Below are 16,418 nucleotides of genomic sequence, written 5' to 3'. Positions count from 1 at the left end.
CGAGCAACTGAGGAGGGGGGCTGGGCAGGCTGAGAGAGTGGGTGGAGACAAACACTGCCTGCCCAGGCTGACAAACAGATGCTCACACAGGGGTCCACACAGGGGTCCACACGGGGTCCACACAGGTGTCAACATAGAAACCTAAGAGAACGTAGGCATTCAAGTCACCACAACAAAAATCCAGGTGATTAGACTCAAGGATGTCTGGGGAAAGGGAAGCAGGGGAGAGGGTGGGAACCCAGCCCTGAAGTCTTCTTCTCAAACCGGTGGGCTCCTCATGTGGTCCGGATGCGTCACCTGCTTTGCCCTGGGGAAAACCAGATCCAAAATGCCATATCCACCTGATCGATGTGGACTGGAAATCAGGCTCCAAGAAAAAAATGCTGCAGATTTCTTGCTGAAACCACGGCCACATTCTTCAATGCAGTAACTTCCTGACTCTGGGCCCAGGGCTGTCCCAAGGCTACAAAACTAACATCTACTTCTGGTTCCAGCACTTCGGCATAGAAACTGAACTCCTTGGGGCGGCCTTAGCAATGAGCATCTGGGCAAGCAGCTGGCTGGGTCTCCAAGGGCTCCAGCTCCTAGTGGCTTAGCCTCTCTGGTTGTGAAGGGGCTTAGGGCCTTTTCTTCCAGACCAGTACCCAAAGGGAGGACACACATGGAACAAGGTCCCATCACCGATGCTGCTTCCCTACCACTGCCACTCTCGGGGACCAGAGCCTAAGCATGGCAATGTTCCAGATCTCTCCAACTCTTCCCCCAATTAAGATTTATTATTGTAAGCCAGGGAAGGGGCCAAGAAATTACATTAAATTTGAAAAGAAGTCTAGCTAGAAGAATGAATTCCAGTAACAATGAATGGTGACACCAACCTTCAGACAACAAAAGGAGAAATAAATCAAGTGGACTGCATCAAAATTAGAATTTTCTGGGCATCCAAAGACACAAGCAACAGAGTGAAAAAGGCAACCTATAAAATGGGGGAAATTGCAAATACTATATCTGTTTTGGGTTAGTTTCCAGAATGTATAAAAAACTCCTATAACTCAGCAACCACAATAGCCCAATGCAAAATCGAGCAAAGAACTGAAGAGACAGTTCTCTAAAGAAGACAGACAAACAGCCAACAGGCTCTGGAAAAGATGCTCAACCTCAATAATCATGAGGGAAATGCATCTCAAAACTACAATGAGATACCACCTCACACCCCTGAAGATGGCTACTGTCCAAAAAAAAGCAGAAAACAAGTATTGGTGAGGATGTGGAAAAATGGAACCCTTGTACACTGCTAGGGGACATGTAAAACCGTGTAGTCCCTATAGAAAACATACTGTGATTCCTCAAAAAAATATAGAATTGCTATTTGAGGCAGCAATTCCACTTCTGGGTATCTACCCCCAAACAAGTGAAAGCAGGAACTTGAACTGACTTTTGTACACTTATGGACATGGCAGCATTATTAGCAGTAGTCAACTGGTAGAAAAAACCCAAGTGTCCACTGATGGATGAGTAAAAGGTGGTCTATCCATACAGCGGAATATTATTCAGCCTTATAAAAAAAGCAAATGCTGACACCTTTTTCAACATGGCTGAACTTTAAGACTATGATGCTCAGGGAAATAAGCCAGTCACAGGAGGACCAGTACTGTATGATTCCACTTACATGAGGTATATCTAGAGCAAATTCACAGAGACAAAAAAGTGGAACAGTGACAAGGACTGGGTGGGGGAGGGAGACTGAGGAGTTGTTTAATGGGGGCAGAGCTTCAGTTTCACAGTTTGAAAAGAGTTCTGGAGATTGGTCGCACGACAGTGTAAAGGTACTTTACTGAACTGGACACAAAACAGTTTAGATGACAAATTTTGTGTATATCGAAGCCCAATTAGTAGAGGGATAGAGAGGTAACTGGTTTGCATAAAGGCGTCGGAGTCTGCACCTAGATCCTCCTTGGGGTTCCTGATCACCTGGGGGTACCCACTCAAATTCCTGCTCCTTCAGGAAATCCTTCCCAAATCCCCAGACATAGCCAGTGTTTCTGTAAAGACGGGGCCGCTGGCCAATGGAAGCCCAGGATTAGGGTGTGTTCGCTTACTGCCCCAGTGAATAAACATGCTCCAAATGCCTCCTCTGTGCCAGGCATGTCTCCAAGACTGCAGGGAAAGCAGTGAGGGAGACCGCCGGCCCTGCCCTCAAAGAGCCCACAGGCTGGAAACTAGATCCATCAAAACGGGCCATAAAGGGGGATCAAAGAGACTCACAAGCAGCCTAGAGAGGGGCTGACAGACTGCCTAGGGTGGGAGCAGGTTCAGTCGAGGGAGCCTGCTCTGACAAGGGGGTGCCTGAGCTGAGTCCTGAAGGCCCAATGCAAAATCGAGCAAAGACAACAGAGGGTACTGCAGGCAGAGTGAGGCCCGGAGAAGGGGAAAAGAGAAACATGGGGCGAAGAGAGGGGTTGACGGAGGAAGGGAGGGAAGGTTAATAGCAGACTGGAGCAATAACCACAGCCAGTTCAAAGGAATTTATTAACTTGTAAGTGCCTCTACTGCAGATGAGAGTTTGAAGAGTTGCCCACCCACCACCGGCCCCTCGGGGCCTCTTCAGAGATGCTCTGCAGAGAGGGGTGGTGGTCAGAGCTCCCAGGTGACCTTGCCTGCTAGCTGACTCCTGGATCCTCACTCCCTGGTCCCCTGAAGACTGAAGGGGTCCCACTCCTGGTTGGCAGACAGACAGACAGATCAACAGAGCAGGACTCAGGGTGCCTGACAGGGAGAAGTGGCACTGAGTAAGTGCCTCCCGACCTGCCCCCCTCCACACCCTCTGCCTGCCTGCGGAGACAGGCACTGGGGGCCTGTGCTAAACGTCTGAGCCGGTGCTTGAACTACATACACGAGCGGGGACATGGAGGTGTTCAGACACATAACAGAAGAGCGAGGGCCAGAACCAAGCGACAAGTGGCTAGGTGCAAAGGAGCCTGGAGTGATGGGAGCCTCAGGGTGCCCACCCTCCTACAGATGGGCTTCTTCAGGACAAATCCCTTAAAATAGTTCAGCTTCTCCCCTCTTCTTTCCTCAGACTTGGACTGGCTGAAGCTTCTGGAAGCCAAGCCAAACACGGCCTGCACTGTGCACAAAATTGCCTGTCAGCTGGACTTGGAGAAGGGCTTCTGGGTGATTGAGCCAAAACCTGTGGACAAAAAGGCTTCTGGAAGAATTCAAGGGGGTGTGAGGGAATGCATATATATGTGGGGACCTACACAGCTCTTCTAGCTCCTGGGGTCAAGGCCAAGGCTGGAGAGGCAGTGGGGCCCAAGCCGTTATGGGTTCTCAGCAGCAGCTGGCTCGGGGCTGTTCATCCCATCTGACAGGTAGTCGTCCTCATTATTCTGTTTCATCTTGGTTTCCAAAACTGTGATGCGCTGCTTGAGCTTCTGCTGGGCCCCCGTGTACTCGGCCAGCAGGCGGGCAAAGCGCGTGTACAAGGTCTCCATGTTGGTCTCCAGCTGTTCTAGCTTCTCCTGCACATTCACCTCCATGCTGGCTGCCACCTCGTTCTCATCCAGCAGCCCCTCCTTCATCAGGATCTCCCGGCCCCTCTCCTCCAGGACCTTCTTGGCATCCGGGTACTCGGTGACAGCTTCCATAAGGTCATCCTTGGACAAGCAGAAGAGATCTGAGTAACCAAGGCTGCGGATATTGGCTGTACGTCGATTGCCCATTTTGCTGCCCTTGATGTTAAGGATGCTGATCTCTCCAAAGCAACTGCCAGCTGAGAGCAGGGCATACTGAGTGACACCATCATCAGCAACCACTGCCAGTTTCCCCTCCTTGATTATGTACATCTCCTTCCCAATATCCCCCTTGCGGCAGATGTAATCTCCAGGGCTGAAGACCTGAGGACGGAGCTTTAATACCAGCTCCACCAGCAGACCAGCCTCACAGTCCTGGAAGATGCGCACTTTCTTGAGTGTGGACAGGTGGACATTGATGGCTATCTCTGCTCTCAGCTTGGCTGGCAGGTTCTTGAGAACTTCCCGCTCATCCACACTCTTCTTATTGGTCCACAGGTAGTCAAACCACCTAATGACCTTGGCTTCCATCTCCTTGCTGACCTTTCGGAACTGCATGTAATGTTTGACGGCATCAATCTTGGCCTGGAACTCAGCCCGGGTGGCATTCATGTTGGAGATCATGGAGCCCACGTTTCCCACGATGGTGGCAAAGATGAGGACACCAATTAGGAAATCAAAGATGACAAATAGGTACTCCTCATCCTTGACAGGGGGCGGTGTCTCCCCAATGGTGGTGAGGGTCAGTGTAGACCAGTAAAGGCAATAGATGTATTCCCTAGCCAGGTAGCCATACTCAGGGTCCGTGATGTTGGGGTAAACCCAGGTATCAACCCCAAAGCCAATGGACTTGGAGATGGCATAGTAGATGCAGGCATTCCAGTGGATGATGACCAAGATGTAGAGGACCAGGTTGCTGATGCGGAAGATGTTGGGATAGCTGGTGCGTGTCTCAGTGCGGTCAAAGAACTCAAACATGCGGGCAAAGTGTAGCAGGCGGTTGAAGCGCACCTCAGGACGGTGGATGCCCACAGCAAAATAGATCAGGTCTGTGGGGATGATGGAAGCCACATCCAGCTTGAACTGAAGGGTATGGATGTAGTTGTCCCGTAACTTCTTGGGATCTCTGACCAGCAGCCCCTGCTCCAAAAAACCTAATGGGGACACAAGCCAGAATATCACCTTTGCCCCAAGGCCTGTCCCTCCTGATAGACTAATACTCAGCAAGGAACAAACTTCTCGCTCAACCCTTCTTCCCAAGGAGGAGTATGGGAAACTCATGGCATTGCTGGCAATAAGTATGCTAAGACATTACCCCCAGGTCTGAAACTCACTAAGTATGTAGGGAGCATGAGGTTCAAAGAGGGGCAGGCACCAACCTGTGTCACAGCCAGACAGTTGAGGCTAAAACCATGTCAAGAGCACTTCCTAAGAATTTGGACTCAAGCTTCTGGACTTAAGGGTCATGCTCCTGCCTGTGCAGCCCAGTTAGTTGCTCACTTACCTGTGCGCAATCGGATGAGGAGGTCTATGATGTAGACCACATCCGAGAAGTAGTCCAGCACCAGCCACGCTATGTAGTAACCCTTCTGTAGGTCACTGAAGCAGGCTCTGCAGGAAGACAGGGTTGGGCTTCACCCTCAAAGCCAGCCAAGGCTCCCTGAAATCCCCAAACCTACTGCCCACCGTGAGCAAGGCTTGGGATGGCCACCAGGGGCACTAATGAGTCACAGCCCGTTTGCCAATGAGACACTTGTTCACAAGCAACTACTACTCCAATCTTTCACCACATAGACATCACCACTGACCATTACTTGTCTGTCTCATCTGCTGGACTGTGAGCTCCAAGAGGACAGAGATCACTTCTCAGTCATTACTGCGTGCCCTGTGTCCTAGCCCAGAGCACATCCTAGCCAGGATCCCAGTGCTCAGCAAGTGTAAGCTGAATGAAAAATGGGTCCTTGGAAGAATGGACATGATGCATAGCTGAAGAGCCTCCATGCTCAGCTCTTCAACATACACCTATTAAGAACCCAATAAGGAGCCCTGGCCAACCCGACTGAGAGAGAGAGCAGCAGCTGTGCTTAGACCAGAGGCAGTGGGAATGAGGAGAGGCTGGAGGCTGCAGGAGGGTTTTAGGGGGAAGACTTGGTGACTGGATGGGTAGGGGCCTCAGAAAAGCCGGGGAGGGGGCTGGGGTTCTCTTCTACCTACCTCTCTGATGCTTCATTTGTAGTTTTCCTGCCACACTAGGCCATCCTGAAGCAGGGTCTCTGTACGGTGTTGTCCCTTCTTCCCAGAATGTTCCCTCCACCAACCTCAGGTGTCTAAATAGCCTACCTCCTCTTGCCATCCAAGTCTCCGCCAAGGTACCGCCTCCTCTGAGAGGTCTACCCTGACTGTTCTTCCTCTGGTAGCTCTCTGCTTCCAGTCCCTGGAGTATCTCGGGCCTTGCAAGGGTGCGGGATGCATTGGAGGGGCCAAGAGTGTATGTGAGGAGGGGCTGCAGGGCTGTCGTGGTTGTCCTGGGAGGAGAGGAAGGTGGCCTCACCTAGGACAGTATTAGTGTGGATACGGAAGTAGGAAGAGGCTACAGATGCCAGGAGAAGGATAGACATGGAGCTTGGGCAGCTTATTAAATGGGGTTGGGGGAAGATTGGGGCTCATAGGGCCAGAGGGAGGGGCAGTTGTTGAGCGGGGGATCCAGAAAGAAGGCTGGGTTGGGGTGAGCTCTGTGTCCACACCTGGGACTGGTGTGCTCTCAGGTCACGGGCCTGCAGGCTAAGTCGCTTTGGCCACCCCCTTCCAGACCAGTCCCTGCTCACCTGGCCACCAGTAGGCACCAGTTGTAGAGGACAGGCAGGGCAATGACAAACAGCCAGCGATAGTACCAGTCCCCAGCTGGGTCCAGGACGAAGAGTTCAAATTTCTTCCTGAAGAGACAGGCAGGGGCCGGGCTTGGGAACTAGGTCCCCATTGTGGCAGCACCCCAGCTCCCAGAGGCTAGGAGACCCTGAAAAAGCCATGCCTAAGGGGATGTGCAGGGTGAGAGATGGGTTGTCTTAGGGCTTCATTTATCAGGAAGCCTCAGACTGGTACTGGGCACCTGAGTAGAGCTCGGTCGGGTAAAGGACACCCCTCTCCTCTTCCTATTGTGACTCCACATGGGCCCGTTGGCTCTTGTGTGCCCTGGGAGCCACTTGCCCAGAGGGCATGCGAGGGGCAGCCTTTCGCGGAGGCAGCTGTGAGCACAGCGTGGTGATGAGTGCTTGGGCCAGTTCCCACCACCCTCCGGGAAGAGAGAGGAACTCCCAGCAAGTGAGCAACGCGTGCTTCCTGCCCCCACCCCCTCCCTGTTTGATCCCCGGCCTCCAGCCCCCAAAGCACTTTCCCAGATGCTGTGTCCTCTGCCTTGGCAGGCACTCTTTGCCTCTCCTGGCCAGAGGTGGGGAATGTCGGCTTGGCCAGACAGCCACAGTCGCCTACTCATTCCTCAAAGAACAGACGCTCCAGCTCTGCCTTCTCTGCCCTCCCGCTCCGTCTTGCTCGACTGTTTCTGGGCCTTCCCCAGCCAGACAGCGCCCAGCGTGGCCTCTTCAAAGGCCCCTCTCCGTGCTGCCATGTTGGCATCGCCTCTACGGCACTCCCCACAGAGAGTGGAATGTTCCAGTTAAAATCAGAGGGGTCTCCCCTGCCCACCCCTTTCCCAGGCTGCACAGCTATACTTGGTGGCCTTGCCCTCGCCGTCCTTGTCGCCCTTGCCATCTCCTTGCTGCGTCGTCACGGTCTGGAGCTCAGGCCCACGGAAACGCTCGAGGAACGAGTCGGGTCGAGGCTCCTCTTCGCGGAAATTCTTGTTGGCCCAGTCCCTGATGACGCCCACCAGGCGGACGATCCTGGAGGTGAGAGTGAGAGCGGGAGCCAGGGTCGAGAGCCACGCCGAGGAAAGAGGACCTGCCCCGGGGCAGGGAATGGGGTTTGGGCGGGACTCCACCTGCAGCCCAAGGGGGGGCACCCTACTCTGACCTGTCTTCCCTGAGCACCATCTCAGGGAAGACAGGTCTGGAGGAAGGTTGGCACAGACTTCCTGAGGGAGAAAGGGGAGCTAGGACAGCGTGGCTAGTGCCTCCCAGAGGTCTTGATGGAAAGGCCCCGTGGGACTGAGGGGATCCCACGACCTGACCGGCCCCATGAGAGGGAGGGCGTAGCAGCAGGGCAGTGGCGATACCCACCTGCGGAAGCCACCCCGCCCCCGCTGGGGAGCATCCAGCTCTGCCAGCCTCTGTAGTTCTGAAGACGTGTCATCGTCGGCTGCAGACTGTGGCCTGCAGAGGAAGCAGAATTGACCAAGGGCTTTTTCTGTCCACGCTTTCTCTCCTATTAGCCCCCTCCCCTCCGGGAAAATGCCTAGAAATCCCAAGGTCCTTTTAGACGGTGTCCTTGAGCCAAAGATTGTTTACCCTGTGACAGTGAGGCAGAACTGGGAGGAAGGGACAGCTTCAAGGCCACTGTTGAAATGACCCAAGCCTCAGCAGACTCACCTGCTGCTAGTCCTGTGGTCATCTTTGCCGTTGGCCTTGATGGTGGGAGGTGCGTGATGGTTGTGGTTGGCTGGGGAGCTCTTCACGCCATTGGCCTTTTCTGTCATCCTCCATGTACGACCAGGACCCTCACCTGCCAGGGAGAGGTCCGAGAGGAAGGTCACAGAGGTTGCTGGCACCCATCTGGGCCTCCCCTGGGTATTGCTGTGGCAGCGCAGGGCAAGGAGATCTGCACTGCCAGGGGGCAGGCTCCAAGCTCCAGGGAGCTGATGGTCATTTGAAAGGGGAACGGTGCTAAATCGCAACATGTGTTTCTTTGATTTTGCCCCAGTGAATGTTTTGACATATGAACTATTGAAGCTAAAAACAAAACAAAACAAAACAAACAAAAACCCCTCTGAGCCATCTTCTGGTGTCCCTGCTTTGCAGATGTCTGGCATATGCTGAAGCTGCTGAGCACGTCCAAACTAGCCCCTGCCCCCAGACTCCTGCCACATGGGAGGAGATGCATCTCCTTGGCCCAGAGCAGCTGCCACACACACCCCTCCTGGCTCTCTGGTTCCCCTCAGCTGAGACCACCTCAGAGCCCCCTGAGCAAGGGCGCTGTCCATCCTTTTAGCTCATCACATTCTCTCCAGCACCCTCAGGCTGGGGACCAAACAGTAGCCCAGTGGGTGGGGCCGAGAGTGAGGAGGAGAGAAGGGAGTGCTCCCCCAGGCTCTATAGGCAGTGGTCGAAGTCAGCGCTCTCTCCTTTGGGCTCTGGGGAGCCTTGGAAGGGCTGAGCAGGAGCAAGACAAGGACAGCATTGCATTGGGGAAAGATCCTTCTGACTATGAGGTGGACACTGGATTGGGGGGGCAAGAGTGGAGGCGAGGTGGGGAAGTCTGGAGAAGAGGGGGCTGCTGAAGCCGGAAGCAAGGGAGGGTGGGTTGGGTGTGGGGAGGGAGGGAGAGCGGGGGGGGGGGTGGCATCACACAGGGAGAGCCCTGGAGAACCCAACGTTTAGGAATTGAGTGGAGGAGGAGTCTACTCCACAGCATAGACTGAGAATGGAAAAATCAAGAAGAGAGACAGGAGATTGTGTTCCCCCTGTGTCTTACGCGGGGTCAGGGCAGCTGGGACAGAAGCAGTGAGCACGCCCCACAGCAGCGTACCTGTGGCCCTAACGCTGGAGCCCGCCCCCTCTTCCAGCGTCTGAAGCCGTCGCCATGGTGATGGCAGGCACATCAAGCTCTGCGGTGAGTGATAATAACAAGCAGCCTCAGAGCCGCTCACCTGGTGCTCTCTGTGGGACTGTGGCAGCGGGATGCTAATGAGGGCACCCGAGGGAGAGAAACTGGCATCCCCGAGTCCCTGCTTAGACCCTAGGGGTGGCAGACCATGGAGACAGAAAGTTCCAGGCAATGCAAACAAAGCTGTGGCACTTGCCCTGCTCAGGTTTTCAGAGCTGGCCTCCCGGAAGCCTGGAGAGGAGGAGGAGGGGGACTCTGTAGAGCATGGTCCGGGGATGAATGACAGCGGTAGAGGAGGGGCAGCAAAGGTCAAGTCCATTGCAGGATGGGGGGGCCACTGTTGTGGGGGTCTGGACCCCGAGTGCAGAGTGAGCCACGCTTACAGGAATAGGGCAGAGGAGACCAGGGCCAGACCGGAGACTTGGACCCGGGCCCCTTCCCCTACTTATTGCTCATCCCCAGTAGTTGTAGCCCTGAGCCCACGAGAGAGAAAGTGCGGGGTGACATTGATAAGGTTTTGGCCCCAAGACAGACTTCTCTCCCATGATCCCTGCTCCCTTCGTGCCAGGAAGAGGCCCTCCCCTCAGGCTGGCTGCTGCGCCTGCCCCGCCACCCACACTCCCCTGTAGGGCACTGGGCAGGAACAAGACAGCTAGGCCAGGGTTTCTAGTCGGCACCCTCCCTCCAGAAAACTTCCATTGTCACATCCAAGCAGCCTCTCTCCTCAGTCGACTGTCCCCCTCAAAGTGTCACCAATCCTTCCATTCGCTGTCTTCTGTCCCCAGGGCCCCAGCCTGGTCACGAGCCTTCACTGCTTCTTTCCAGGCCTGCGGCCGCAGACACCAACCAACCCAGCACTCACTGGGGTCTGGTCCATACTAGAGACAGGGACCCCAGGGTTGCTGGCAGGTAAAGCTCTCAGAGGGGACGAGTAGCCTGCACAGCACGAGACCACGGAGGACAGGCCCCAGGAGACGGGAGGCCTCAGGAAGGGACAAGGCCATGGGGCACCGCTGCCGGCAGAGCCCGACCCTGCTTCCCCCGAGGTGGGGCTGGAGGATGTACGTTTGTAGAAGTTCTTTGGGTTTTTTGGTTTTACGCTGCTGTGGTTGTTATTCTTTTCCAGAAAGGGGAGAGTAAAGCAGCAGTAGAGGTTTTGAGGAGGGATTGAGTACATGAGGAAAACATCTGTGCCGTCAACCACCACCACTCAGGGCCGGAGCTCACGGAAGTCGGATAGAATGGCTGCGTCCAGGGAGCAGAGCAGGTGAGAGGAGGGGCCGCGGTGACCAGGCCAGGAGGGGAAGCGGGGCAGGCAGTGGCTCATTCGCCTCTCACTGCTGCCCAGTGCTCTTTCCTTCTATTCCCAAGGCATGTACTGAGGTTAGAGGGCTGAGTGTGGCAGGGTCTCCTGATCTCAGTGTTGCTCCCAGAATAAAAGAAAAAGCCAGAAACACGCAGTTCATCCTCAGAGCCATTTCTCTGTTCACTCCTGTTCTTTCTCTCAGCATCATTTGACACCGTTTATTCACTGTTCCTTGAAATCGTGGGAACCACATTCCCAGCTCTCCTCCTGCCTCACTGGCCAATTCTTAGCGGCCCCTGAAGAATCCCCCTCCTTTTACCCTTTTTTTTTTTTTTTTTTTTTTGCTTTTTAGGGCCACATTCATGGTATATGGAGGTTCCAGGGCTAGGGATCCAATCAGACCCGGCCTACACCACAGCCACAGCAACTTGGGATCGAAGACACATCTGCAGCCTACACCACAGCTCATGGAAACACTGGATCCTTCACCCACTGAGAGACGCCAGGGATCGAACCCACAATCTCATGGTTCCAGGTCAGATACGTTTCTGCTGTGCCATGACAGGAACTCTCCCACCTCCTTTTTCCTAATTTTAAAGTTTGGACTGTCCTGATGTCAGTGTTTGAATAGATTCCTTCTCTTTTTCTCTCCTTGCCCTTTCTTCTTCCAGTCTTCTGGCTTTAAACACATCTGTACACGGGTGATTTACAATATATAACACCAGCTCAGCCTCTCCCTTGAGCTACTGTGGGTCTCCTTGACATTACCACCTGGAGGTTGAATAAGCATCTTGAGCTGAATTTGTCCAAAAGTGAGTACTTGATCTTCCCCTTCAAACTGTATCCTCCCATATTTGTGTGTATCTCAGTAAAGGCAGTGCTGTTGGCCCACTTAGTCAAGTTAAAGACTTTAGAATTATCCTCCACTTCTCCCTTTCTTTCATACTCCCACAGGCATAGGCAAATCATGTGGCCTCTACCTTCAAAACATACCCTGTATCCAATCACTTCTCACTATCTTCACCATTAACTTCAGTCCAAGCTACCATCTTTTCTCAGCACCTGGCACATGGCAGATGCTCAGTAAGTAAGTTTTGAATGAATGGTCAGTGAATGGGACTATACTTTTCCCAGTCCATGACACCCCTCTCTTTCTACATCCGTTACTCAGCTTAGGCCTCTGCTATGGCAATATGTTGATCTTAAAGGAACATATGACACTTCTCCCTCTGGAAAAGATGGAGTAACAGGGACCAGATATACCCTGCAGATTGAAATTCACAATCTGTGGCATCCACTTAAAATTTACCAAGCATAGAAATAATTTCCCCATAATGAAGATGAATCGGTCAATCAACATAAACCCAGAATAGGCACAAATGTAAAATTGCCAGACAGGAGTATCAAAACGACCAATACAACTGTATTCCGTATGTTCAAAAAGTTAAATAAGGGTATGGAATATGTGAAGAGACCTGGATCAAACTTCTAAAGATGAAAACTATAAACTATGAGATGAAAAATACATTAGATGAGATCAACAGCCGATCTGATGTTGTAGAAAAAAAGGAGATTGGTGAACTTGAAGACAACACAATAAAACTACCCAAAAGGAAGCACAGAGAAAAAAAGAGCAGAAAAAGAAGTTCACAAAGGGGGAAGAGGTACAAAAATTACTTAAAGAAATAATGGCTACGTGTTTCACAAATTTGCTTTAAAAACTACATGTCCACAGATATGAGAAGCTCAGTGATACTCAAGCACAAGAAACATGAAGAAAACTATACCAAGGCACATTATAATCAAATTTCCCACATCCATTGATAATGGGAAAATCTTGAAAGCAGCCAGGGAAATAAGACACATTACATACAGTCACGAAAGTAAGGAAGGCAACAAATGCCCAGTAATAAAGGTGAGAATGACAGCAAGACCACTCTGAAAAGCTTCAGGCTCTCCTTCCAACTTCCAGCTTGGATGAATACACCTCACTCACACTGAATGCCTCGCCATCAGCCGTTAGATATGTGTGACTGACTGAGCATTCAAGCCTTCAGCTTCTGGCACACCCAGGCTCATTCTCCCTGTGCACCACTTCACCAAGTTCCCAAAATCCTGGGGTGAAGCCCGAGTCCAGACTATGCTGCCCTTCTTGCCAACATTCCCTTGCACATGTGTATGCATTGCCTGTGGGCACACAGCAATGTCTGCGTTGTTATGCTCTGCATCCCCGCACAGCACTGGGTCTGGCCCCTGGAAAGCACTCCATACCTAGTGGTGGGAGGAAGGAAGAGAGTAAGGGAGGAAAGACGACATCAAGGCTAGATCTGGGGGTACTTCCGAGGAATCTCAGAAGACAGCCTCGAAGAGGGAACTGCTAGTAGGTGACACGAGCTCCAGTGGACCTTCCCAAAGGGCTCATAAAACCCTCCGGGTGACCAGATGTCTCGGCATTTTTATAGTCCAGGCCCTCTTGGCCTTGGAGTCAGGTTAATAGCAGCCAAAAAGTTTTTGCCCTGTGACTGGGAAAGAGAACTCTTCCGCAACTGCCAGAGAAGCAGACTCTAAGTCTCAGCCAGAAAGTAGTGCCCCAGATATTCAATTCTGGCCATTGCAATAGAAAACGGTGCCACATGAAAAGACAGCCACATGAAAGCTAGAACGTGGGGGTGCAAGGGGCAACTTCTTGTTCATTGAGCAGCTATCACATGCTACTGCACTTGACCCAGGTTGAACTCCATTCTCAGGACAGTCTGGCAAGGCCGATGCTGTGACTATCCCATTGCACAGATCCCCACCTAAGCTGTCTGGCTCCAAAAGCACGTTCAACCATAGCGCCAGCCTGGAAGGTGAACAGAGCCAGCAATTTGGCCGTGAGTACTGAGAGGAGAGTGACGACAGAACCCGTCCAGGCACAGCAGGTTCTCAGGGCTGACTTTTGAGTGTGGAGCTGAAGCTGCAGTGACCCCTTGCACCCCAGGCCTAGAGGGACAGTTGGAAGGGGCTCAGCTGTGGAGGAGAGTGTCAGGAGCTGAGAATAGGCAGTCCCGAGCTGCAGGTGAAGAGAAGGGCTGGCACTGACCTTGGTGGGTCCCTGATGCTGATCTGCCTTTGGCTAGCATCAGCCACCCTGAGGTCAGGCTCCAGGCCAGCACCTCCATGAAAAAGACGTTTGACAAGGACCTGTTGAAATCTGCAGTGGGACACTCAGGAAACAGGGCTTTTTACCAAAGAGGCTTGGCTGACTTTGGTCCCATCACTCCTTTGACAAGGGACTGGAGCCTCTAGTGTGGACACCAACACATCAGAAACTTTGCAATAGATGGGTAACGAGAACCTACTGTATATCACAGGGAAATCTACTCGATACTGTGTAATAACCTATATGGGAAAAGAATCTGAAAAGTTTTGGATACATGTATATATATAACTGATTCGCTTTGCAATATACCTGAAGCTAACACAATATTGTAAGTCAACGATCCTCCAATAAAATTAGAAAAAAAAGAAAGGTAGGAAGGAAGGAAGGAAGGAAGGAAAGGAAGGAAGGAAGGAAGGAAGGAAGGAAGGAAGAAAGAAAGAAAGAAAGAAAGAAAGAAAGAAAGAAAGAAAGAAAGGAAGGAAGGAAGGAAAGAAAAGAAAGAAAAACTTTCCATCCTAAGCGCTGCTGCCCTAGCCCCAGCCGCAATCCTGTCTGACTCCTTGCTTCTCTGCCTTCTGATCCCCAGCCCGTCCTCTCCCCCACCTTCCACGTCACCAGGGTGAGTTCAGTTAGTTCACGTCTGCATCTGCCTGTCAGTCCTGCTTCCAAAATCCATAGACAGATGCCCTCACCCTAGAAATAAACTCCATCAGGGCAGGAACTTGCCTGTTTCCTTAAGTAACTTATCACCCCTGCCCAGCCCAATGGCGAGCACATATATATTTTGGTCATGGATGGATGAATGAACGAATGAATGAGTGAATTCCCTAAACTTGCTCTGCACATTCCCAAATCCACCCCTTGATTCATGTTCGCTTTTTTCCCCACTTTATTGGTACCATAGATTTATCTATGGTATCACGTCCTGGCAGTGATTTCCGCGCTTATTTTCTGTCCCGCACAAGATGTCACATCCATGTGAGCAGGGACCAAGTGTGCTTGTTCCCTGCTGGGTCCCAGGATGAAGGACAGTATCAGGTACTCGCTGAATGGAGTGAGAGGTGATCCAAACTCTGTACTGGGGTGTTCAAATCCCTCCTGGATCTGACCGGACCCATCCTGGCAGCTTTGTCTCCTGCAGGACCATCTCATGTTGGAGCCTGCTGGGGGTGGCCAGGGCCGGTCCTGGCAGTTCCAAGGCCACTATGGCACCCAGAGGCCCACGAGGTACGCACCCTGTCAGTGAAGTTGGGGCTCAGTGACCCTCCCTCTACAGAAGGCAGCCAGCACCCTGGAGGCCTCTATTTGACAAGTGGGACTGAGGGCTGTGCTCGTGCTGTGGCAGGAGGGGTCCAGAATAGGCGCCCCCAACACCAGCTGCCTCCTGTGGCCACAGTCTGCTTCGGATGGAGCTGGTACTTGCCATTCGGAGCTTAAGCCGAGATGCAGGGCAAGCTTAGGCTGGAGGGCCAAAATGGGGAGCCTATCCCTGCCCCAGGCCTGCTGGCTGGTTCCAGAACCTTCCCTCCCCCAGAAGCTCTGATGGCTTCACTGTCAATGCATTTGTCCACATGGTGGAGGGGCTGGCTCCCCAAGCCTGAGAGGCCCGCTGCAGGCGCCCTCCTTCAAGGCTCTCCTGGGGAGAGTGCTTTTCTCAAAGCACTGAAAGCCAAGGCTGTAATCCCAGGAGGGTTTACGGGAGAAGCAGTGTGTGCCTGTGACCGCCCTACGCCTGTTACTCCTCATGTGCAGAGAGCCAAGGAGCTCCACGGGGCCCTCCCTGTCTCCTGCCCAACCCTGCCTGGCCAGACCCCCTCCTGGCCCCTCTGCGGCCCCCAGGAGCATGGCAGGGAGGGTGGCTGGAGAAGGCACACAAAGGCCCCGATGGTGTGCGACCTACACACCATCACAGGCACCATCCCCAACCCCATGGAGGCCACTGGCCAGCGGCCACCAGAAAGTGTCAGCCCAATGCCAGCCCCTTTTCTCACCAATCAGACGGCTTCAGAGGCAGGGTGTCTGTCCCCTGGCCGCAATCAGCATCTGTCAGTCGTCCGAAGCCCTCGGGAGACAAGCCTTCGGGGCTCATCCGCACCTGCAGCCAGTAGAGACCTCCTGGTGCTCCTGTCCCCAGGGCAGTGGCAGCTGGTGGCGTCTCAGTCAGAGAGCTGGCCGCCCTGCCCAACACCAGCAGGGGAGGCTGGCCGTGGCCCAGAGGAGCTCATGCTGGCAGCTGAGGCAACCTCGAGACCCTGGCCCAGGGCAGCACTCGCCCGCTGGAGAAGCTGTGCTGCCCGCCGGCCAGACGCCTGATCGCCTCCCTGTGGCCCCGCACAACCCAGGCCACCAGCAGGTGAGGGGTGGACGCTGGGCCGCCTGGCTGTGGAAGCTGCTTGTCTGCCCAGACCCAGGAGCCAGCCCCTCCCAAGCTCCCTGAGGAGTCCTCCTTACGTGGAGCATGCAGCAGCGCCCGGGCTTTGTGTCTGGGGACAGACGCAGAGCCACCAGCTCCCCACCCCCATGCGCCCGCCTCTTGGCCTGGTTACAGCCCCGCCCACTTACCTGGCCAGAGGACCAGCCAGGGGGAACCTGGGAGAGACCACAGGCACCTAGGGCGGGGCAGGGT

At 53.4% G+C, this 16,418-nt stretch overlaps 1 protein-coding gene across 2 annotated transcripts; it reads right to left on the bottom strand.

The window, feature by feature from the left end:
• Positions 1–2,507: 2,507 nt before the first annotated feature.
• CNGA2 (cyclic nucleotide gated channel subunit alpha 2) lies at positions 2,508–16,356 on the bottom strand. Of its 2 annotated transcripts, XM_085007016.1 has the most exons (8): positions 16,244–16,356; positions 15,784–15,887; positions 8,111–8,243; positions 7,802–7,894; positions 7,295–7,465; positions 6,395–6,502; positions 5,074–5,180; positions 2,508–4,723 (listed from the first exon to the last, which is right to left on the bottom strand). In XM_085007016.1, exons 3-8 carry the CDS (start codon positions 8,215–8,217, stop codon positions 3,318–3,320), a joined length of 1,992 nt encoding a protein of 663 aa, XP_084863142.1. In that variant the 5' UTR covers positions 8,218–8,243; positions 15,784–15,887; positions 16,244–16,356; the 3' UTR covers positions 2,508–3,317. The 2 variants fall into 2 exon arrangements, with proteins under 2 accessions (XP_084863142.1, XP_020935774.1); XM_021080115.2 differs by having other exon boundaries at positions 15,784–16,325.
• Positions 16,357–16,418: the final 62 nt, after the last annotated feature.

The sequence above is a fragment of the Sus scrofa genome, chromosome X (genome assembly GCF_054392235.1).
Source record: "Sus scrofa isolate SSC_HxYL_T2T_F1_AM1 chromosome X, Sscrofa_HxYL_maternal_Yorkshire_Landrace_v2.0, whole genome shotgun sequence".
Lineage (NCBI taxonomy): Eukaryota > Metazoa > Chordata > Mammalia > Artiodactyla > Suidae > Sus > Sus scrofa.
Note: the sequence above shows the minus strand (reverse complement) of the source record. Positions and strands in the feature narration are given on the sequence as shown.

What these genes read in the sequence shown, in the direction of transcription:
- CNGA2 (XM_085007016.1), bottom strand. Translation starts at nt 8,217, where the DNA reads ATGACAGAAAAGGCCAATGGCGTGAAGAGCTCCCCAGCCAACCACAAC. An exon ending in GGGCGGGGTGGCTTCCGCAG is followed by an intron (nt 7,466 to 7,801) that starts GTGGGTATCGCC and finishes TCTCACCTCCAG; the next exon opens with GATCGTCCGCCTGGTGGGCG. An exon ending in TGGTGCCTACTGGTGGCCAG is followed by an intron (nt 5,181 to 6,394) that starts GTGAGCAGGGAC and finishes GTCTTCCTGCAG; the next exon opens with AGCCTGCTTCAGTGACCTAC.